The 24,057-nt window shown below is 31.7% G+C and overlaps 3 protein-coding genes across 4 annotated transcripts in view; 1 reads left to right on the top strand and 2 right to left on the bottom strand.

Annotated features, from left to right (window-relative positions):
* Window positions 1-31: 31 nt before the first annotated feature.
* Window positions 32-2,788, bottom strand: LOC108739293 (mannose-1-phosphate guanyltransferase beta). The gene is made up of 3 exons (XM_018473136.2): window positions 1,923-2,788; window positions 1,695-1,859; window positions 32-1,394 (listed from the first exon to the last, which is right to left on the bottom strand). Exons 1-3 carry the CDS (start codon window positions 2,623-2,625, stop codon window positions 1,159-1,161), a joined length of 1,104 nt encoding a protein of 367 aa, XP_018328638.1. The 5' UTR covers window positions 2,626-2,788; the 3' UTR covers window positions 32-1,158.
* Window positions 2,789-3,158: 370 nt separating this feature from the next.
* On the top strand, window positions 3,159-6,001 carry LOC108739283 (pleckstrin homology domain-containing family M member 3). 2 transcript variants are annotated; one of them, XM_018473121.2, is made up of 8 exons: window positions 3,159-3,593; window positions 3,645-3,956; window positions 4,012-4,539; window positions 4,596-4,762; window positions 4,816-4,987; window positions 5,044-5,226; window positions 5,575-5,745; window positions 5,805-6,001. In XM_018473121.2, exons 1-8 carry the CDS (start codon window positions 3,279-3,281, stop codon window positions 5,922-5,924), a joined length of 1,968 nt encoding a protein of 655 aa, XP_018328623.1. In that variant the 5' UTR covers window positions 3,159-3,278; the 3' UTR covers window positions 5,925-6,001. The 2 variants fall into 2 exon arrangements, with proteins under 2 accessions (XP_018328623.1, XP_018328624.1); XM_018473122.2 differs by lacking the exon at window positions 3,159-3,593 and having other exon boundaries at window positions 3,701-3,794; window positions 3,884-3,956; window positions 5,805-6,000.
* Window positions 6,002-6,456: 455 nt separating this feature from the next.
* LOC108739290 (cell wall protein DAN4) overlaps window positions 6,457-24,057 on the bottom strand; it is a 63,198-nt gene continuing 45,597 nt past the window's right edge. Inside the window, exons 2-5 of the mRNA XM_018473133.2 lie at window positions 10,023-10,136; window positions 7,450-7,590; window positions 7,157-7,310; window positions 6,457-7,096 (exon numbers count right to left, since the gene is read on the bottom strand). Of these exons, the coding sequence (XP_018328635.1) occupies window positions 6,915-7,096; window positions 7,157-7,310; window positions 7,450-7,590; window positions 10,023-10,136 (591 nt within the window). The 3' untranslated portion in view covers window positions 6,457-6,914. The remainder of the gene's footprint in view (window positions 7,097-7,156; window positions 7,311-7,449; window positions 7,591-10,022; window positions 10,137-24,057) is intronic.

The raw sequence follows: 24,057 nt of genomic DNA on the forward strand, positions 1-24,057 counted from the left end.
TTTTTTCGTGTTACAATGATAAAACAATTGCTGTTATTTAAATGTGTATTATCAATAAATGTTCTATAAAACTAGCAAAAAGGGCTTACACTAACCACTTTTTTCATAACATGGAATGCAAATAATAGATACGTATTTGTAATCATATTACCTCTAAACTTCATATTGTATTTTGATATTTACAAAGCTTATACTAATTTTTTAAGTAAATTATCAGACTAGAAATTTAAAACGATAAATTAACAAAGTTCAAGTGTATTTCAAAGGTTAACAATAATACATTTTTTAAATAATTAATTTTTTCTCTAGAAACGAACAGTTACGGAAATTAGATTACTTTTTATGATAAATAAATTTCTAAATTACTTTTAAAAATATATTATCTTAAATAAACCACCAATACTCTTAATAGGTTCTGCAAACTCGACTGTTATAATAGATTATTACTCATCATTTCGGTATTTAGATGAAAAAAAAATCATTGATTTGATATAAGCTATTTATCGCACTTTATATTATATACTGGTATTTGTATAATAAACTATACATATAAAAAAGAACTGTGATTACTTCAGTCGAATTTGTTTCGTAATATACTCTATTACCGTTATTGATATTAAAAATTGATATAACAGACATACAGCAAGAACGATAGATGTTTTAAATTCGTTTTATAAAATATTTCAGAATTATACATTTCCCTCTGTTTGATATACAAAAGCAGCTAAACTTCGTACAATGAATTAAATTAGTCATTGATTTGTGAAATTCAAAGTTATTAATTATATATGGCTGGGTAAAATCAATTTTTCTGTAATTGCTGGCAGTGAAATAGTTTTACTGTACAAAATTAGTCTGGATTTTACAAAAATATATTTTTTATTACCAAAATTCGATCTTGGCAAGTAACAATTAAATTAATATGTTTGATTAGATATATCATATCACCAAACCGTTTTTTTATTCTGTTTAAAATGATAAGAAATCGTGGATGTGAAGTTTTAATACGTTTGAAAGATTAATTTTTATGCACCTTAAAACCTAAAATTTAATATTTAGCACCCTGAAATATTACTAGTATAAAAATATCTTATAAAACCGCAATAACTTAAGAATGTAATAATAATAATTATTATAAATGCTCCTCGAAAGGTTACATCACATAATGATTTGAGCTTCAGGAACAGATGCTGCTATATTTTTATGTGGTAAGACCTGCCCTCCATTGATATAGATCTCATCTTTAACAATGACATCTTCCCCAAGTACAGTTATACCTTCCATTCTTACCCATCTACCTACCATACACCTCCAACCGATTATGCAGTTCTCCAACCAAGAATGTGATTTTACAACTGCATTTCGTAGGATGGTACATCTTTTCACACAAACACCTGCAATAAATTAATAGGATCTCTATAAGTAAGTTTACCTGAGTGTGAATTGATGAATCATGAATTAAGCAAACTACTTTCAACCATTTACTGATTAGGAAAGAGGTCATTGAGCTAACAATATGTAACTGTTTAATAACATGATAATTAGACAAATAAATAATAAAAGTAGGTCTAGTGTTGTGATTCTTAATCAGTTTTCGGCTTCACTTTTTAATTAATGTAAACACTTAACATGAATAAAGTACTTTCTTTTGAATTTACAAAAATGATTTTAGTAAACCTATATATTATAATTACCATCTTCAATTATTACTCCTGGTCCAATAGTAACATTAGGTCCTATTTGACAGTCAGATCCTATTTTTGCTGTAGGATCAACAAGAACGTTTCCTACAGCTCCTGGGCCATTGTATAATTTTTCTGGAGATTTTTGTCTTAAAGATTTCAAATATAGGCACATTCCTGAAAGTTATAACAAAATCAACTTGCATATAATGTTTTACATTACAACAATATTAATATTACCTGTTAGAAAATCCTTAGGTTGACCAACATCCATCCAAAAACCTTGTAATTCAAATGCAAAAAGTTCACCATCATCTGCCATATAAGGAAACACTTCTTTTTCAATAGAAGTTGGTTTTAAAGGGATTCTTTTTAAAACAGTAGGATTAAGTATGTAGAGTCCAGCATTAATTTTATTGGAAATGAATTCCTGGGGTTTTTCGACAAAACTTTGAATACAACCATTTTCTTTATACACAACCACACCATATTTAGAAGGTTCCTCAACTTTTGTAACAACAATTGTACCTTCTTTCCCATGTGCACGATGGAAATGGGCAAGTTGTTTAAAGGGAAAGTCACAAATAATGTCAGAGTTAAGTACAAAGAATGGTTCAGAGCTTTTCAGTAAATGTTCTCTAGCTAATGCTATAGGTCCCGCAGTTCCCAAAGGTTCAGTTTCATGAGAAAATAGTAATTTGACTCCTAATTTCTCTGCTTCAGCTCTAAGCTCTTCTTCCATCTGTTCAGCTCGATAAGATACTGCTAAAATTACTTCTGTAACACCGGCATCAACAAGAGCTTCAATTTGATGTATTAAAATTGGTTTATTTGCAAATTCCACCAATGGTTTTGGTCTGCTCAATGTTAAGGGCCTCAGTCTAGTGCCATAACCACCAACCAAAATAAGAGCTCTCATTCCTGGGTTTTTCATTATATTCATTACACACTTAACACACTTTGCTCTGCTTTTACGCTTCCTTTGTGAAAAAAGTTTTCATATGAAAGCTTTTTACAACATTGTACTGTTGGCAACTACACGTCATATTTTATATGTACTTCGAATTAATTTTTTATGATAACGTTGATGTTTACATGTACTCAAACAGGGAATAGCAAGTGGCTACACTTGTGTCTACGATTTTGTAATGGATGCGGCACCTTTAAAGGTTCAAAGTAATTTTACATTATACATATTTTACATAGTAGTTTTACTTTTATTTGTGAAGAGAAATATTGAATCAGTTTTGATATACCTATTAATAAGTGTTTCTCTTTACAAATCAACTTTTTTAAAATATGACCGAAAATGATGAAAAGGTTATATAATTATATTAATAATTTTGCATTTTAATTAGAAATCAAATATCTGAAAAGGATTATAATTAATGTTGAAAGATAAATAAGTTTGGAAGATTTGGACAACTAAGGACAGTTGTTTACACTTGTCAGCATAAATGTCAAAAACAGCTGATTTAGAAATAAATAAAATTGCTAAACAAACATTGCTACCTACTATTTCTTTTGTTGTTTTATAATTTTTACATGCGTTTTTAATTTTATAAAAGTGTACACTATATTTGTAATTTATAAGTCATGAGTCTATTTATAAATCGTATTAAAAAGGAAGCAAAAGAAAAGGAGAAATTAGTAAAAAGTGCTATTACAACCCAACTTTCAGAGATTGTGAAAGAAATTCAACTCGGGAATACTGGAGGAGATATATCGGGAGATACTTTCGATGTTAATAATCCTGTGTTATGCAATGTTGTCGAATCATTATTTCTACATGGATTAAAGAATTCGCTTATAAATCAAGCAAAAAGAGTCTTTGCTGATGTAGATCAACGTCCAGAGCCTAGCTTTTGGTCTTTACTTTTACTTATATCACATAAACAAATTATAAATCAGGTAATAATGTACTTTTTTCGTTATTGTTATGTTTAACAATCTAATTTATAGATTGGAAAATTATCTCAAATAACTACAGAAACAGGTCAATGTAGAGCATGGATACGTATAGCTTTAAATGATTCCTTACTTTCATCATACTTTTTTGCTATACAGCAAAACATATCTGCCATGAAAATGTATTATAATCCTTATGCTTATGTAAGAGATTCAGAACTATTAGATGTAGCTCAAAAAGTTATTGAAGGTTTAGAAAGTTCTGTAACATTTAATTTTCCCACAAATTCTAGCCTCCTAAACACATGGCCACCTGAAAGTTTAATTCTGGCAGGAATTTGGTGCCCAACATTGAGAACATGCCCAGTAAAAAATAATTTACTAAATAGTCCATATAGACTGTAATGTAGTTCATTTGTAGGTTGCATCTGGTGTAGATATTGCGCAGTCAATGCCAACCACACGATCAATAAATTCAGAAACGTGTTCCATAGATTCTTTAGTATCATCAGTGAGTTCTGGCTTTGGATGTATGCTTAATGAAGATGAGGCCCTTAAAATAATATTAAGTAAACATTCTTCAAAAACAAAAGTTGAAAACAAAAAAGCTACTGAGGAACCAAATTCTGGGGCTGTATCCCTCAAAAACGATCCTTCAAATGATGTTAAATCTCCAGAGTCTGTTAATTCAGATTTAAATACCACTTTAGGAAATTCGTTAAACAAACGTCTTGGATGGTCATTCAGTAAGGAAGATGAAGAGCAGAAAAATATTAGTGGTGGTGTCAAAATAGAGCCAATTCAAACACCCGATGCTACAAATCGGCCTAAATCAATGGAGAACAGTTATAATGCACTGATACAGAGCTATAACACATCAAGTGGTGCTAATGGAAAAATTCCCAATCTTTGTGATGTGATTTCAAACAACAGATTAGTTAATGACAAAGTAACTTATTCTGCTTTATTAATTTAGGAAATAGTAGTGAAATGCTTTCTTTTCAGCCTCCAGAGTCAGTTAAAGATATCCATTCAGAAAGGCAATCTCCTGTAGATGATTTTAAATCTTTCATTTTAAAAATAGGAACTATAGCAAAAGAAACTGGATTAGATAATCAAAATTTCGAATGCAAAGATTGTAAAGTGTACCTTGGTGTAACTCAAAAATGGAAGTATGATGATATAATTATATAACTAAAAGAGAAATACATTTTATAAATTTTAGGGTCTGTGGGTTTTCTGGTTACTATTACTGTGAGAATTGCATGAGTGAAACTGGAGAAATGGTAATACCAGCAAGAATCGTGCACAATTGGGACTTCAAAAAATATTCTGTATCAAAGAAAGCAGAAGAGTATGTAAATGAATTCAAAGAAATGCCCACAATCAACATGAAGGTCTAAACTTTAATAAAAGAAAAAATAATAAATAAAAATGGTTAACTGCATTTTAGACCCTAAATCCTTCCATTTATTCTGCAGTTAGTGATATGGCAAAGCTTCAGAAACTTAGGGTACAACTTAACTATCTAAGAGATTATCTATTTACTTGTCATGAGCCTATTATAGAAGAATTAAAGAGTAAAATTGGTTCTAGGGAATACATGTATGAGCATATTCATCAGTATGCCATTTCAGTAAGTTGGATTACTACCTTATAGTATATTGAAAACATTCTTGAAGGAAATAAATACACAATATGTTTTGTAAAGGGATCTTATCTTGTCACAAAAAAAAATTCCTGCCACTATATACTTAGTCTTGGTTTAGATTTTGCAGTGTATTTGTATCTATTTTTATTTATATTAAAAATAGATCCAAAAACAATTTTAAAATTCCTTTATATCTTAAAAAAAATAAGCGTTGAAATCCAATTTTGAAAGAATAAATTTGCTCAAACTTATTAATTTAAGTCAATATTACACATACACATGGCAGTTTATATTTAATAAATGCAAGAAATGCTTTAGATATTTTCTGTTTAGGATTTACTAGAGGTAACTAATGGAGCATTGGCTCAGCGTATACAAGAAGTGGTGGATTTCGGAAAACAACATGTATTGTCGTGTTGGTTATGCAGCCAAAAAGGCTTTATATGTGAAGTTTGTCAAGATTCTAAAGTGCTGTATCCATTCAACATCGAAAAAGTATACAGAGTATGTGTATCATTACAATTACAAAAATTTATTAAGGGCTAATTCGTATTTTGTTTCAGTGTACTGTATGTAATTCTATATTCCATAAAAATTGCTTAAACAAAGCTACACCTTGTCCAAAATGCGCAAGGCGAAGGAAAAGGACGAGCTTAAATTTATCAAATGTTGGGATTGACTAATGTTATCAGTTATGTTATGTACATATTTTTTGTATTTTTCAATACAGTTACTTAAATGTACTTAAAATTATTTTAACGATTGTTAATAAAATAATTTAAAATCTATTGTTTAGGTACTTGGTAATTTAAATTAAATAAGTTCTTATACNTGTTTTCAATGTTACAGTGGCGTAACAATAGGGTTGCAGAACGAGCAAAATGCCACTGGCCTTCGGTCCTAGAGGCCGTGAGGACAAAATTTGGTAATTAATTTTGTATTTAATCAATTTATGTTAGGTATTAATTCAAGAACATACACGAATTATGCAAATAAATTATCAAGACTTGAACACATTCATAAGAAAAAGATATTGACCAGTTTTAGAACCTATCCATTGCGCTAAGTTCATTTTTATGCCTCGACACTTTGGTGGCGCGCCCTGCGAGTAGTTGTTTAGAATTTAGATTTGTTAAAGATGTTTTTATTTTATTTTTAAATTTTTACAGGCTTATAATTTATTAGTGCGCTTTTTTAAATGAAAATTAAGTTTATGTAAAATGTTAAAAAATTTATTCAATTTAATTTTACATAGTAGCATTTCACTTCTAACGTATTTATACCTAGAACAAATAAATAGAAAATAAATATGAAAACCCTTAAATATTAAAGCCAAGTGTAGAACCCAAGTAGCCACGTTTGAAATTAGATTAAGTTGCCTGGTACATACACATTGTGCATGTAACAGGCGATGCATTTGTTTCAAAAATGGCTTGCAATAAAAAATAAATGTAATGCCCTACTCCTTAGAGCAAACATACTGTAGGTAGCATAATTTTTACATAAATTGCTTATACCAATTGCATTCTTTTGTTTTTTCGTTTTAATATATACATTGAGTATTAATTTGCAATTAATAATCTTACAATTCAGCGTCTAAATTAGCAAGTTCGGCTCATTATATAGACAATATGTAATAGCAAACATATCAAATAAATAAGCAATTAAATTATTTATTCCCATTGTACTGTTTTAGCAAAATCTTTGACTTTTTGCCATGGAAATTTGGGATCTTCAACGTTGAAAAGTTTAGCTGTTCTATCACGTCTGGCTGTTTGCTGTACGCACATCATACCATAAACTCGTATACCTGGTACACTCGCATACGTTGGTTGATTATGAGACATAGGACCATCTATAATAACCCAGGCAGTTTTAGAAATTATCGCATGGTACTTATATTTAATTCATTTACCAAGAAAACTCGTCTCTGGACAGCGACATATTACCAGATAGTGTGATTTACCAGTACGAATATTTTGCAAGGCTAGCAAAGACCAGTCCCTTGGTGATCGACATATTCTCATTTCGGTTGTTGGCTCACACGTTTTCACCAATGTTAATGCTTTCTAAAGATATATAATTAACTTAAAAATACTTTAAAATAAAAGTAATTCATTTTTTTTTATTTAAAATAAAACATGATTATGATAATATAAATTACTTACAGGCGTATACATATTTGAAAGATAATTTAATTTTTCTTACCCTTTGATTTTGATTAGTCAAGAGTTCTGTTGTATGCTGATCATCAGAGTTTAAACTTGCAGAACAAGGATCTCTATATCTTGAAGGACATGCACATAAGGGCTGTGTCCAGTTAAGTCGTACATATACAGCATTACAAACCTGAAAACGAATTAATTAAATGTACAGATTTTTGAAAACCGTTTCTATAAAAATATAGGTATATATTATATTCCATTTCTTCTCCTTTTAGTAATAATAGAACAATTAGAGTCAAGAAAGGGTGAAATAAATTTATTTATACGTATCAAAACCATAATCAACAATTTTTATCAGAACTTTCTGCAAAAGTTTGTAATGAACACCTTAGGACTTTAAAAATCTATCTTGAAAAATCCTCCAATCTTAAAGGCGAAACGTTGGTTATGGTTTTTATAAATAAATTTATTTCACCCTTTTTTTGGCTTTAATTGTTCTATTATAGGTATAAATATTTTAATATTAATAAATATAGTTTCGAATATACCTACAGCAAAATTTCGCAACTCTAAATAATTGGCAGTATTTACTGTTGCCTATACATCATCGAGATTTTAGCTGCTTCCTTTAATATCTCCAAATTAATAAATGTTTTTTCTGCTACTGCAAAATGCGGTTTTACCAAAACTATTTTGTTATTAACTTAATATCGTTATAGAGCGTTAATTAGTTTTGGAAATAAGGGAGTTGTTTAAATTGGTGATAATAATGCATGTGGGTTATTTACGCTAATACAAACAAGCAATGGGTGTGGTTTAATTTAGGCTACCTGATGACAATCAGATGCTATACTGTATGCGTTGGTTTAAAAATTATCTGTGGTTTATTGTAGTAGTAGTACGTAACCTAGTTTTTCAGGGAAATATGCAATTCTTTAGTTTATTTACCCCCCCTTATTTCTTTAACAGCTAAGTGGTTTTCGTAAATCCTGCAGTATCCCGTAAATTAAATCTGGTATAGCTTTGGGACCAATATGGCGTCTGATTAAGTAAGTGGCACCATCCTCGACTATATTCATTCTCTTTATGCCCTACGTATGTCAATTTTATGTTTATTATTGTCTAATTAATGCTTTTCTTCATCTTGTTTAATGCCTTTTCTTGTGTCTTTGAGATTCAAATTGCCATTAGTTTTTGGCTATGGTTGTTTAGGTGGTGTGGCTGGCGAAAGGGCGCCCGCAGGATTTATAGCGGTATAAAATTCATGTTCGTTTTAGTAGCATTGATGTAGTTGATGATGCATCGTTAACATTAATTACTTATTGTTTTTCCTGCATTTTGAACAAACCCAAGTTTGATTAGAAAGATTGTTAGTTACAGATTATTAGTTACATTTCAAGTATTTATTACGAAAACATTTTTATAACTTTTTTAATGGTGTGAGAACTGTTTAATCGTAAGTAATATATCACGTGATCAAGTAATTGAAAATTTGAATAATGTCGCGTTAGTGTTTTGTCGAAGGTGTGAAGTAGTAATTTTTAGTGTAATAAACATTTAAACGACCGAATTGCCGATTCCAACCAAAGATCGTAAGAGCGTGGAAACGTCGTGCATTATAAAGGTAAGAATTCTTATGTTATGTTTTCTCGAAACGCAGCTAGGTTATGTCCTAAACATGTGTAGCGGTATTTTGTTATTAGCGGTTAGAGCAGCATTATAAAAGGTTAAATAGTAAAAAGTTTCTAAACATCTAATTATCTTTAATATTGCGATAGATCGAGAGCAAAACGAAAAAACATATAAAAGTGCTTGTTTAAAAATTGTCATGAATATATTTTTATAATTTTTTATCATATTTTAATGACAATATTAGTGTTGTTTTGCATGCTTTGTTGTGGGTTTTTCTAAGTGTTTTCAATGTTACAGTGGCGTAACAATAGGGTTGCAGAACGAGCAAAATGCCACTGGCCTTCGGTCCTAGAGGCCGTGAGGACAAAATTTGGTAATTAATTTTGTATTTAATCAATTTATGTTAGGTATTAATTCAAGAACATACACGAATTATGCAAATAAATTATCAAGACTTGAACACATTCATAAGAAAAAGATATTGACCAGTTTTAGAACCTATCCATTGCGCTAAGTTCATTTTTATGCCTCGACACTTTGGTGGCGCGGGTTAGTGATGCTGGGGGAATTCCTGCTTTCTATTTTTGAAGGACGTTCACATCTGTAATTTTACAGTTTTTCTATCAATATGCTCTTTAAAATGTACATAATAATTATAATAGCGTTGGGAAGTATACATAGTTACTTTACTTCGTGGATTATCAAGATGAAATTACAACGTGAAGCTTTTTATATAAAGGGGGGCATCCGATAAATTTGCAACGGGCCTCAGATGGTATAGGTACATTGCTTATTGAAATGGACAGTACGGCAATACCAATCATTGTCTTTGTGAAAATTTATTTTCTGATGGCAAGGCAAAAACTTTTGTGCAAAAATACAGATACCTATTTTGTCATTTATGAATTAAACGTAATAGGTAAAATTGTAAAAAACGTTTAATTTTTTATAATTACACAATTAAAAAAAAAAAACGAATATTACCTGCTGTATGGCACATTCCGGAAGTAGGTAAATATGTTGATTGTGGGGGTAGTAGTGGTATTTCGTTGGTTTTACCAGAGCAGCACTTGCATCAGCAGGTAAAGGTAAAAGATTCTGAAATAAGAAAAATAAAATAATTCCATATTTATATCATACATTAGAATAATTGACCATTGACGAATCATAGTTTTGTTATCCAAATTATCTGTTTCTAAACATTCTCAAAGATTGAGTTTTCTGTTTTTGATTTCTGTATGTACCTATATAATTTTAAAATTTTCACAAAAACGTTAATTGTTTCACGTAGGTTGAATTGTTTTTGTTATTTTCAAAACTTTTTGTGTGTTCTTTATCGTTCCAGCAGAGGATTTTCCAGTTTGTCCAATATAATCTTTTTCGTAGCCACCATGTTGTAATAAATAAAAAGATAATTAAGACTACAAACGGCACAGTGAACGATGCGTGCTACAGATGGCGTTCACTGTGCCGTTTGTAGTATTTTCTGAAACGCACTGTTAAGACAGCAGATAAAAGTTGGTCTGTGTTCTGTCGGAGCTGCCTGCGCGCGCTGATGAGATCCAAAAAGATCGAAATCGCGATCCGCGTCTGGCAGTTTCGACAGAATACAGACCACTTCGAATTATTTTATTCGAATTATTTTATAATTAAGACTGTTTATCTATTACAATGTGCTGACTGCGACTGCGAAAAGGCTTATATTGGACAGATTGAGACACCCTTTGTAAGATAGTAAAAGATCATAGAACTTTGTATTTTATAATAATAAAAATAATTCGATCTTTTAAAATTCTACATACAGAAAACAAAAGCAGGAAATTCAGCCTTTTAGAATGTTTAGAAATAAATAAATTAAATAAGAAATGTCTGATTCTCAATTAAATGTCAACAAATCGCCCTTAATAAGCATGTTCTAAATGTCGAGTTTCTTGTTTTTGAATTTAAGGCGCANTTATTTATTTTCAACGATTTTAGACTAAAATAAAAATTTTTTATTCGTTACTTATTACGTTCGAACAAGGAAATTATTATTTTAGTAGCATTTGTCCGATACTTTTTTAATTATCTTGGTTACTGCTTATGATTAATTGATCTTAGCTAAAAACAAGTAAATACAGTTTCATAAAATAATAAGATTAAGGGAAGGAGTTGGGTGAGTGATCATAATATAACTAATTGTAAGTACAGTTTCAACGGCATTTAACATTTCTAATGGCAGTTAAGCATAACATCAGAAAAATCACAAACGATGTGAGTGGTTTCTTTGAGCATTATAAGTATTACATTTCTGGTTGGATGACTCGACAGTAAATGTAAACCGACCAGCCTTAAAAACGAATTCTGAGCACTTTGTCTCAAATAAAAAAAAAAAAAAGTAATTGTTAGTAACGTTCCAGCAACACTAATTGGTAACTGTAGTGATAAAATTATAATAGTCGAATGTTTCTATTTCTACAATAGTTCACACTGTAAATTATACAACACACAAAGAGTCAAAATAATGACCCAAACGAAAATGACTCTATTATTATAATTTGTATCTTTTAAAAATGAATGAAAATATTGTGAATTTGATACTGTTATGCTCTATAAAGTTTAACAATTTGACTATTTGACCACTTCTTCAACTAAACGAAATTAGTCTTTTTAGATACTTAGGCTGTGTTAGGACTAAATTTGGAATAAAACTGTTCAAATCAAACAAATCTGTATTACATCTTCTGTATATGTATACGATGCTTTATCTCTTTCTATTTGCGAGCAGTAATTTTCTCTAACTCTTCCTCTACCCCCTCTTAACTCCTGTTCCTGCTCCTAATACGTTTTTAATAAGCTCTTCATGTCTGAGAAAAAGGTATTTTTTTAATATCCTTTAACACTACATTTCAAAACGCTTCTAATTTTCTTTTCGCAGTGCCCACCGTTCACCCATACAAAGCCGTGCTCTAAACATACACCTTTAATAATTGCTACCACAAAAATTATTTTCGACCCGACCCTGCGCTATTCTTTGTTACGAATATAAATAATTACTGTTCGTTTCAAGAAGTTAGAGATATGCCGCTTCCCTTTGTTAGGATGCGCCGTAGCATAATTCCAAATTCAATCATTTTTGTCTGCGTAGCTCATTTCTTCATCGATCATCGAGCGAGAGCTAGACAAAAGTGTACAGTACCATTTGCAAAATTATTTAAACTGCCTCGTTAAAATTTAAGAATATGCTTTATTTAAAAGCATATTTAGCCAAAAATAATAACAAATGAATTAACTTAACGCTCTACACACCTATAAAACTTTTGCTTTGTTTTCTATTATTAATTTTCTACATTTCTATTTTAAGAAATTGCTGAACATTTTCGTCTAGTACTGTACAGTTCTAGCAGATCTCCTAAGACCGTCACATCGAGAGCCCTGCTAGTTCAAGCTTGTTCCAACTATTTCTGTCTTGCTCACGCCTAATGTGTATTCTTTCTATCTTCGCGCAGATTTCTTCAAGGTCACAATTCTAGCAAATTGAAATGAACTGTATTGGAATTTTCCCTGCCTCGTATAGGTGACTAACTAGTTTAAACAAACGATCTCTAACCTTTTACCAATATATAGCTTAAAATTTAACCGCATCTACTTCTAGTATCTTACTAAGTTCGACTATATGTATATTATAAACAAGACACTTTTTACATTCTACTAATATTATGGTAAATTTCATAAATACCATCAGCAAAACGATGCAAAAACCTGAGTTTTTGAAACTCATTGCGAAGCTATGGAAAGAATACGACAAAATACTGAAGAACTGAAATTTTTAAAATTCCTTATAAATCCTGAGATGAATCCTCAAAATCCTGATACTATTCTGAATTATGTATTTAAATGAAAGTAAGTAGTATGAAACCTTACATATCCTAGCTCTTGTTTTACGTGTACTACGTATTTGTTAACCAAAATTAGGCTAAACTGTGTCTATACAAACGCTGTTTAACTTGTGATGGAAGCATGCCATAAACTAAATTTTTATAAATTTTGTTCAACATCCAAACACAGTCTAACACCAAAACAAAATTTTAAAATTCTTCGAGAAATACCTGTCTAAAAAAAAAAAACGTTTTGGGGTTTAAAATTTCAACAAAGAAAAAAGGCAAAGAGAAAGGTTTTTACAGTTTTTAAGAGTTTTTAAATTTATAAAAGCAAATCCGTAAAACATTGTATTCGTTTTCATTCAGCAATTTTTTTTTTGGATTTTAAGGGGTTACTGCCCCGTTATTTTTACCGCTTAGGGCCCTTATTTGACTTGACCCGGCTTTTTTCAATGGACACCTTGTATAAAAAGGCGTACCAGTATATCATTTTATCAGTGGCGTAGCGTGAAATTTTGTTACCCGGGGTGAAGTTTAAGTTCGCCGCCCTTGCTATTTTCACTTTTATGTACTTTGGTTTTATTTTTATTTAATTTGGTCGGAATTGCAGTGAAAAGGTGTGCCCAAAAATTTATATTTTTGATTTAGCCTTTGACGAGATAAGTAGTATTTATTATTAGCGTAAATTGAAAATGTATGAGTTTATTTACAAATACCTTTCCTTACAAACTTATACAGATCCATACATACATATTGGGTACTATTTATATTTGATTGAAATAGAAGTTTCACGATCAGTCAGTAGGTACAATAGCAAACAAGGGTGTAATTATAGTGTACTATGAAATTCACACGGCCAACTTCCCAGTAAAAATAATAAAAATCAATATTTTTCAAGAAATCCCTAAATTTACTTTTTCCTTTTTGTTGAAACAAATTTAATGATTTTTTCTTCAGTCTCTACATTTGTGCCGCCCGGGGACCATGGCCCCCTTTGCCCCTTCACGTTACGCCACTGCATTTTATACTTACGTAGGTATACGGGCATGTATGGTGATTTCCATGTATAAGCTGAAATATTTGACCGCTACTAGTTAAAAAATGTAAAGCTCAAGTTCGAAAACAAATATGGGTTGACGCGACAAAGAAATATTCATATTATTACTAGGAGGCAATGCAAATATGTGCTATGCAAATTAGGTCCAATTGTAAATATGGAAGTGCAGTTTACAAACATAGCCTACATACATATATAGGAAAATGGACAACATGTCTACGGTATCCTAAACTTGTATTACACGAGTTGTCACAAAAATATAGAACTACCTATCTGTAAAATGTAGTTAGCCCCCAGCGAAATATTTTTGTGGGGGGGGGGAGGGCGCAACCGAATAATCAACTTCTGTACTTTTCAACTGTTTTACACACACACGTCCAAAAATATGCATTTATAAATAAAAAATAATTATCAAAGATTAATGTTAAATCAACTTAATTTAATCCCACTTCAGATTACTTCAGGTTAAAGAGGTAAAACTGTTTGTTGCTGATGTCACTGCCCCGCCGGGAATCGAACTCGGGCCTTTTTCTGTTTTTATCATCGTTAGAGCATTAAGTCTTTAACGATGGACCTGGTCGAAGTTTTAACTATTTTCAATTCGACGCAAAGTAAAAAAGAACAGCACTAGGCCAGAAAAGGAAAGGAGACAACTCTTTACCGGTGAGGAGCGTATAATCCGTACAGTACTGCACGGAAAAATTGACCATTTTATCCACTTCAATTGCATTGCTCAAATGTGCTGTTATTGATACCATTTACTACTGAAAATATCAACAAGATCTTTATTTATATTTGAAGATATAATAAAGGCTTTTTAATGCTTGTTTTCGACTCATGATTGAACAGAACTTTTGGAAGGTACTGTATGAAAAAGTATGTTTAATGAACAAGAGTCGAGAGTATAAAAGTTTTTTTCTCCCTATCTACGATTTTGCATGCGCGCATCCAAGACATTGGAAGGGGCACATCGCTAGAGAAAGTAAATGAAGTATAATATTCTTTTTGACCAAAGGGTTTGTGAGAATGTTTCATATTGAATTCAAACATTTTACGACCATTTTGAGTTTATTTCGTAAAAAGTTTTAAACGCTTAATTATTTTCTATATAACATATTTATATAAAAGCTCGCTGCATTGGATACACAGTTACCAATTGTTTCCGTTCTGGGTTAATTTTAACTTTTCTAAAAAAAATATTGGCGCTTCCTATTAAGTTCAGAATTACATTTTCCTGTTGCTTTATTGAAATTAGGGATTCCCTGGTTCTATTATAATTAACGAAATTGATTTCTTCTTGGCTCTTGGTGGAACATATTTGATATTAAGAAAATAGAACACTTGGTATTTTTGTCCGACAATTTTTTATTTTAAAGCAGACAATTGTTTCGGCTGTAAGTGTAATCATTGCTAACTGCGAGATTTGAGTGAATCCCGAACTAAGGACCGATATTATTTCTATGGTCGCTACGTCTTTTTGTAATATTATTACAGTCCATATACATATACACGAATGCTCTTCGCGTTTCTCAAGCAGTTTTTCCTACAGGCATTTTTACACGAAATTATGAAAGATGTCTATTTTTAACATGTTTCCTAATTAAAAACACAATTTGAAATAGCCAACTAGGTAGATATTGGGAGGGCGGGGAGTATGCCCCCTTGGGATCTGAATGTAATTGTATTAATTCATAATATTTTGGTATTAACAACAACAAATTTTTCCTCATTAACTTGAGGTAATTTATAGTGGGTAAAAAATGTGAATGATATTTTGAATTTATTTATGCCGTTTGTGCAAAAACTGAAGAAAATGCTTTAAGGATGTTTGGGAGGTATGTCAAAATGCTACGAGACAAATAAAAATTTGGAAGAACGTTCCTCATTCAATTCTAAAACTCCTGTAAAAATTACAAATCGATTTACTAAACCGTTAAAAAGTTATTGAAATTTTAAAAAATTGTATTTTACACGTCATTTTATGGAGAATCGTTGACTGAACAGATTAAATTTATTTTTATTAAAAGAAAAAAGCTACCAGAAATTTCACACTTTTATAATAAGTAACTTCAACTCTGGAGAATCACTTTAGCGTAAGGTCATTCAAATTCACTAAATGGTTATCGAGGAAAAAATGAAAAATCAGCTGAAAATTTCGTTTTTACTTGATAATATAATGGTAATATATATAATTGTCTGAAATAAATGCAGTTTTAAAGTTTTAATTATTATTTAAACATATTAAAAAGTTTTACGCTCATTATTAATAGAGATTGAAACTAAATATGTTTTTGTTTCGAAGTTGAAATCAAGGCATATTCGCTGCCAAGTCAGTCAAAAATTTTCCATATTATTCGTTATTTCTTATTTTATTCAGTTTTTGGTCAAATTCAAAATTTTCTCTCAAACCGTATACTTTCTTTTAGTATAGATAGTATTTATTATTTACCTCATGATATGCTGCAAAACATAATTAATTACGAATTTATAATTTTATGTACTCTTGTCTTCGATTGTACCTCCCAAAAATCCCTAAGGAAAATTGACGGAGTTAAGTTATTATAAAAAATTGATTTTCGGTCATAAAAACTGTCTAAAAAACAATGTAAGTGAAAGTATAGACTATAAGAAGGTGTCTGTTTAATTAAAATGATAATAAAAAATGATTAATTAAAAGTGGTATCTGTGTCAAAGAAGAAAAAAAAGAGATTAACGATAGTTATCTTTGGCAAGTGTAAGAATTGTTTCCAACAAAACAATGCCTCCTTAACCTTTAGTTAGTTGCCTGGAAGCGCTTATGCTGACCCAGTGAACTAATACTATAAATGGTACAAGTATTACTTTCTGTACAAAGGTAGGATCGTTTCATAGTAGACTAGTTGAACCCATTCAAATTTGGTGGATGACGATAGTGCATACTACTTAATTTTAATCGTGGAGATTCCAAAGATATAGACAATGAGCTGAACATTATTAGCTTCAAAAATGTGATCACTCTTTAGAAGGAGACAAAACGACAGTACTGTTAATACTTGTCTCTTTTCTGCTAAGTAAGTGGCTAATGGCCACATATTCGCGTTGCCTCTCTAAAATTTTCTTCAGTTAAAAACTAATCTTTAAAAGTGGTAGGTTGTGCAAAAAAAACATGGTCTTGGTGGCACATTTTACGTTCTAAAATAGGTATAAAAAGAAAAACAAATTTCTAGGTTCCCGCTTTTTTCAAGTATGTTTTAAGTCCCCCCCCCCAAACCCCCAAATCAACCTCCAAAACGTATAATCACAATATTACAATTAAAAAATTATATTTCTTGTGATGTAACTACAAATTTTCGGTTATTGGATTTTTTATTTATAAGATATTGCTTCTTGGCAAATTTCGTGATTTTATGTCAATGGGAAATACCTTATCGGTTTTGATTGATTAATATGCGGCATAAATGACAGTATCTTTTGATTAAGTTGACTTGGAAGTTGATTTTTCAGTATTTGATATTAATTTAAATTCCACGCGTTCCTGATAAAAAGGGTTTTTGACAGACAGTCAGACGGAACACGGAGTGATCCTATAAGGGTTTCTTTTTTCTACTGAGGTACGGAACCCTAAAAGTAATCAGCACTCAGTTTTAGTAAACTCAAAGTTATTTAGAGACATAAGAAGTAAATTTATCATCATTTTTGCTGTCTCTCTGGTGTGATTCTTTTGTAAATCATTTTTTAAATAAGCTTTGAAATATTTATAAATAAGTAAGTAAATATTTATGTTCATTTAGATTATGTTTGTAATTTTTTGCGTTTTATACTTGAAAAGGATAAACAGCATCGTTATGAGTGTTAACTTATCTTATAGGGGTTCCATTTGAGTATGATTATTGATTTCTTAGATCAGCTTGAAAAAAAAATAAATGATTTTTTGTAACCGGATGTTGTTTTTATTGAGGTATTGCAACTTTACGATTATAGTTTACTATTCAAATGCAACGTGTAATTATACAATACGCTACTGAAGTGAAACTTCTTCAAACACACAAACATGCCGGGATAGGGGTTAAGGAATTGGTTTAATGGTATTATTTGTACACTATGAATTTAAATTTTACACTATACATGCCGGAGTTGCCTGTAACGAACGTTGCATTGAAGCGCGCTCACGGCTCAAGCGATCCCCACTACGAACTCGACTACGTGGCCGAGTAGAGGGGAGACATCCGTTGCATGATTTCGTTACATAGCAACTCGCATGAAACGAACTTATCCTACCGTGCGTAAAGAAGTTTCACTTTAAAAAATGATTAGTTCTGTTTAAAATTAAACAACTTTTCAGTTTTTTTTGCATATGTGAAGTGCAGAATTTGACTTTTTTTATTGTTAATGTTGACATTTTACGGTAATGGTCTAGTTTGATAGTGACATGCCGTAACGGTGTTTTATAATGTTATAATGCATGCAGTAACGGATTATGTCTCCGAGACACACCCGGTATAAACATTTCGATATCATAAATACGCAATAATAATGACTTTTTGCTATTAGATATACCTATTTATCTAATGCATTCTTATTTAAATCTAAACTGGGTACCTATATGGTATAATTTTGACAAGATAAATGAGCCTGAAGGCTAACATTTTGACACACACTTACAATAAGATATTTTAAACTGGAAAAATATTAAAATCGTGAACTTAACGCGTGTTATATTTGCATAATGGAATGTAAAACATAATAATAACTTTTCGTCACCGTTACTTCTTAGACGTATGTAGTGGGTAATGTATTCGTTATAGACAGCAAACATGCCTGTGCAACTTGCATACTGCGATGAAACATGGATGAAACATGAATAGAACGTAAGTATGTGCACAATAGGTAAAATAGGAAACCAAAAAGTTTTCAAAGCTGTCAACAGACAGAGACGTTTAACAGATGTCATCGTTAAGTTCGACATAATAGGAAATAAAACATGTTAATTTTATACAATGTTTGGTAGGTATCTGACTTAGATTCCGGTCGATACCAAATATGTTAACGTCACATTGTAATGGTATTTCTTAAGATTGCATGCTTAGTATAATGTAATTGATGAAAGTTTCACATGGTTTGTATTCTTTAATATTTGCATACACTAATCGTTCTTTGTAAGTATAAGATGTGGTGTGGTACATATTTTTAAAATCCTTACAAGAAACGAATGAAATTTTAAGGAATCTGTAACCCTGATAGCAATTTGGGTAAGTCATATAACAAATTCAAGGTCTTGACATTATGTGTTCATTAAAAACGAGTGCAGAAGATCGGTTGTATGGTTCACGGGGTATAACAAATCCATGTCTTTGACCGTTTTCAAATAATCCCGAAATTTTAAGGAATCTGTAACCCTGATAATAAGGCGCCAGGGGTAGATGGGATACAGGGGGAAATTCTAAGAGGTTAGAGATCGTATGTTTAAGCTAGTTAGTCACATTTACGAGACAGGGAAAGTTTCGGAGGATTATAAATGGAATGTGGTAGTAACCATACCTAAAAAGAGAGGCGCAGATAGATGAGAGACATCTAAAACAATTAGCTTAACTTCCCATGCGTCAAATATCTTGACTAGAATTGTACAGAGTAGGATGGAAAAAGGGGCGGAAAAACTATTAGGGGAAGATCAATTTGGGTTTAGAAGAAATAGAGGAACGCGGGAGGCCATTCTAGAGAATACGATAGAAAAAGGAAAGAGTGCGTACACAGGATTTGTAGATTTAGAAAAAGCTTTTGACAATGTTAAATGGGACAAGATGTTAAATATACGTAAAAATGTAGGGATGAGTTACAAAGATAGAAGAGTGATACTTAGTTTGTATAAAGAACAACAGGCAGTTTTAGAGCTAGGGTTGCAACGTAGAGAAGTAAATATTAGGAAGGGAGTCAGACAGGGATGGGCACTGTCACCGCTACTTTTTAATCTATACTTCGAAGACGCGATCAACATCATTAAAGACAGTACAACTGTAGGGATAGATGTGCAAGGGCAAAAGATTAGTATGCTTATATTTGCAGATGATATAGCAGTATTAGCATCTAGCAAGGAGGACTTCGAGATAGCTTTAAATAAAATGGAAGCGGTACTGACAGATCTGTATGAAAATAAATAAAAGTAAAACTAAAATACTGGTATGCAAGGGAAGAAAAAGTACGGAAAAAGCGAATATGAAGATAGGAGATGAATAATTAGAACAAGTGGCTGATTTTAAACATCTGGGAAGTCAGATAAGTCAGGACGGAAGGAGTAGTAGGGATATAAAGCAGAGGATAGCGCAGGGTCGTGTCGCCTTTAATAAAAAGAAGTCACTTCTATGCTCGCGAATGGTTAGTTCGGAAATTCGAAAAAAATTGTTAAAGGTGTATGTTTGGAAGGCGGCGTTGGACGGGTGCGAAACATGGACAGTGGGCGTGGGAAAAGGTTTGAAGCGTTTGAAATGTGGTGTTATAGGCGAATGATGAGGATAACGTGGATAGAAAAGGTTAGAAATGAAGAGAAATAAAAAAGAATAGGAGAACAGAGGACTTTATGGAAGTCAATAAGAAATAGGCAAGATAGGTTGGTAGGACACCTTCTCAGGCATGAAGGTGTAGTCAGAGACATATTAGAGGCAGAAATAGGAGTTAGGAGGGGTAGAGGTAGACCTAGATTAGATTACTGTTCGGAAATAGTCTTAGGACTGACAACGTTATGATGATGATGAACCCTGATATCAATTTGGGTAAGTCATACAACAAATTCAAGCTCTTGGCATTATGCGTTCATTAAAAAAGAGTGCAGAACGACCGGTTGTACGGTTCACAGGGCATAACAATCCATGTCTTTGGCCGTTTTCAAATAATCCCTATCATCCCAATTCTTAGAGTATTGCGAAGATTTGATATCTTTTCACTCCATCTATTAAAATACGAATTAAATTGTGCAATTTAACTTCTTCTGCTGGGCTGTATGTATAGGAATTAAAGCTTTAAAAATAGTTAAATTTAACATATTTCTGGTAAAGGTACACAACCCTAAGAACATAATAGGTACAGATTATATTTGCTCTTAATATGTGTATGTATGTATATGTAGGAAAAAAAACATCGAAAAATAATTAAAAAAACTTTTGACAAAATAAATAGGAAACACATAAATTTTGTTATTAGTTATCTTGGACACCTCGAATGCTCGTTAATGGTTTTGATTTTTTGAAAAATTGTAACAGACTAATAACGGTTTTAGACCCGGTTATTCGATGATAATCATCTTTGTTCATTGTGAGTTTGGTATGTTTATGATAAATTGCATAACCGAAGTTGTTAAGGCATTTACCCAGGTTTTAATAAAATAGGTCTGTTTTGTTACTTGCAACGTTTGTTTGCAGTGCCTACTTTGAAAACGGGTTTGCTGCGATAATTGAGGAATAGCTTCAAGGCTAACAAGGATAACTTCCTTCGGCATTTTCTTATGTTGTTGAAATAGTAAATTGTAAATTGTGGTTGCATATAAAAATTAAATTTGTTTTCGAAAATATTATGGACTGTCGGACTGCTGCGAAATTGTAATGTTTTGTTTGGTAAGATGAGTATTCTTACCGTTATTTCTGCAATTCCCTGATTAACTATCGTTGAATATACCGGTAAAATGAAAATTAGAAGTGGTCGTATAATACAGTGGGAATACAGGCAGAGAATACCTTTACTACCTCCGTTAATCTGTGTAATAGTTATGGGTTCTTGAAGTTTATACCCAAGTATAATTAAGAAGTTTTTTTTGATAACTAATTAAGGAGCATATAAAATGTTGTAGCCATTTTTTTGCGGAAGTAATTATATTAGACAAAAGATAATCGATAATAATGATGAGAATTTGCAAAATTGTTTTTAAATTAAGATTTTCTAAACTGTGTGTTTTTAAGAAGAAGGTTCTTAATTTGACGGGCATCTTTTTTACTATTAGTGTAAGTACATCAAATTTTTCGAGATTCCGCATGTAAATACATAATAAGGTTAATCTACCGAATGGAATCCACTGAATTGGAGGTCGAGTGATACCTTTTCGGGAAGCTTAGGTCAATACTCTTCGAATGGCATTACACCCAGCGTGCAGAGAATAAACTGACCTTTGACCCATCGTAGTACAAATACTATATTAATTTGAACGTTAATTTGTGTTATATTAGGTTAAGTAGGGTAGGTTGGGTTACTCATAGGTGAGCTTCCAAATGAAGTATGTATTTATTTCTTGCTAAAATGAGACATTTGAAAAACCTTAACCTAAGCTCTCCAAAAAGGTAATACTCGCCCCAAAATTCAGTGAGACTTATTAAGAATCATCATCATCATAAGGTCGTCAGTCCTAAGACTGGTTGGACACGTACCTCCACTCTTTCCTATCCTGAGATAAACTTCGCATTTCCCTAAAACTAGAACAGCCCACATCCTTAACTATTTGCGAACAGTAATCTAATCTAGGTACCTCTACCTCTCCTAACTCCTATTTTTGCCTCTAATATGTCCCTGACTAGACCTTCATGCCTAAGAAGGTGTCCTACCAACCTAGCTCGCCTATTTTTTATTGACTTCCATAGAGTCCTCTGTTCTCCTATTCTTTCCAATACCTCTTCATTTCTAACCTTTTCTACCCACGTTATCCTCATCATCCGCCTATAACACCACATTTCGAACGCTTCTAACCTTTTCTTTTCCGCCGCGTCCACTATCCATGTTTCGCACCCGTACAACGCCGTGCTCCAAACATACACCTTTAACAACCTTTTTCGAATTTCTAAATTAACCGTTCGCGAGCATAGAAGTGACTTCTTTTTATTAAAGGCGACACGACCCTGCGCTATCCTCTGCTTTATAACCCTACTACTCCTTCCATCCAGGCTTATCTGACTTAAAAATAATTAATTTTTAGGGTTCCGCATGTCCGTATGTTATAGTCAATTTGCTCCGAAGCTACTGGACCGATTAAGTTGAAATTTATTACTCATATGAATTTCTGTGAGCCAAACACGGACCCAAAAGTTTAAAAAAGTTTTGCAAGCTGTGCCGTGTGATATATCAAATGAAAGGGCTTGTTGTAAGGGTCTCAAATATATTCGAAACTACTGAACGTAAAATTAAAAAAAAAAACAAAGTAGTTCTTTACTTATAGATTACAGAAAAATTAATAAGAAGTCTTTGGACTGAATATAACGTGGTAAATTTTTCAACAAAACAATATTGTGCGTATAAGTTTACATTTGCAGTTTGTGTGTATGTTTTTTTCAACTACAATGTTAAGTTGGTTCTCGGGTTAGGGTTCTCTACGCTCGAATGAAAAACGGAACCCTCATAGGATCACTCGTGTGACTGTCTGTCCGCTTTTTTAAAGACAAATTCAAGCAGTAGCAATTTTTTCTCCAATTTATGTCGCAGTCATATTCTGACTTATTTTAAAAAAAAAAGTTAAATACGCTGTTGACTTCCGGACTCATTACAATAACATCCTTATTGGGAGTTAAGAAAAGAAAAAATATATAGAAAAATTACATGAAGAGAGCTACCATTAATGGCTTCTACTTTTTATTACGTTTAGATTTGACACTGAATCCAAAAGAATTAATTATTTTGTATTCACTTATATAAAACAAGGCAATTATTTTTAGCTTTTTAGTGTTTAAAGGCTTTTTTGAGGTTAGTTTTTATTGATCTTTTTGAATAATTTACTTTTGAGAGATAATTTTTAATATCTGATTGAGTAAAATGTGGTAACAAAAATAGAGACATGCTGGGTTTGTTAAATAGAAAAATAGAAAAGTCATCGTTTGATATAAATGGAAGTGTTAGAAATGCAAAAATTATTAATTAATCAACGCTTGTATTTAATCATTGACTGAAGTCTTTTGACTCATGTAAGGTCTCTCAAGTTTCAAGCGCGAAGTTATTGCATAAGTTCATTAAACGAAAATAAAGGTTAAGTGCGAGTTGGCGCTGATCGCTAATTATCTTCAGGATAATTAGGTTAATTTGTTCTGACACGCATAGTTTCTTTATAACATAGTTGCCAGCTTGATTTTCCCATGGGTCAGAGAAGAGTTTGCCAACGATG

This window comes from Agrilus planipennis, unplaced genomic scaffold (genome assembly GCF_000699045.2).
Source record: "Agrilus planipennis isolate EAB-ADULT unplaced genomic scaffold, Apla_2.0 scaffold181, whole genome shotgun sequence".
Classification (NCBI taxonomy): Eukaryota; Metazoa; Arthropoda; class Insecta; order Coleoptera; family Buprestidae; genus Agrilus; species Agrilus planipennis.

Bases quoted from the DNA above. Each gene is read 5' to 3' on its own strand.
- LOC108739293 (XM_018473136.2), bottom strand. From the start codon at position 2,625: ATGAATATAATGAAAAACCCAGGAATGAGAGCTCTTATTTTGGTTGGT. The intron at 1,860-1,922 runs GTAATATTAATA...TATAACTTTCAG, and splicing joins ACCTAAGGATTTTCTAACAG to GAATGTGCCTATATTTGAAA. The intron at 1,395-1,694 runs GTAATTATAATA...AATTTATTGCAG, and splicing joins AGGAGTAATAATTGAAGATG to GTGTTTGTGTGAAAAGATGT.
- LOC108739283 (XM_018473121.2), top strand. From the start codon at position 3,279: ATGAGTCTATTTATAAATCGTATTAAAAAGGAAGCAAAAGAAAAGGAG. The intron at 3,594-3,644 runs GTAATAATGTAC...TCTAATTTATAG, and splicing joins ATAAACAAATTATAAATCAG to ATTGGAAAATTATCTCAAAT. The intron at 4,988-5,043 runs GTCTAAACTTTA...ACTGCATTTTAG, and splicing joins TGCCCACAATCAACATGAAG to ACCCTAAATCCTTCCATTTA.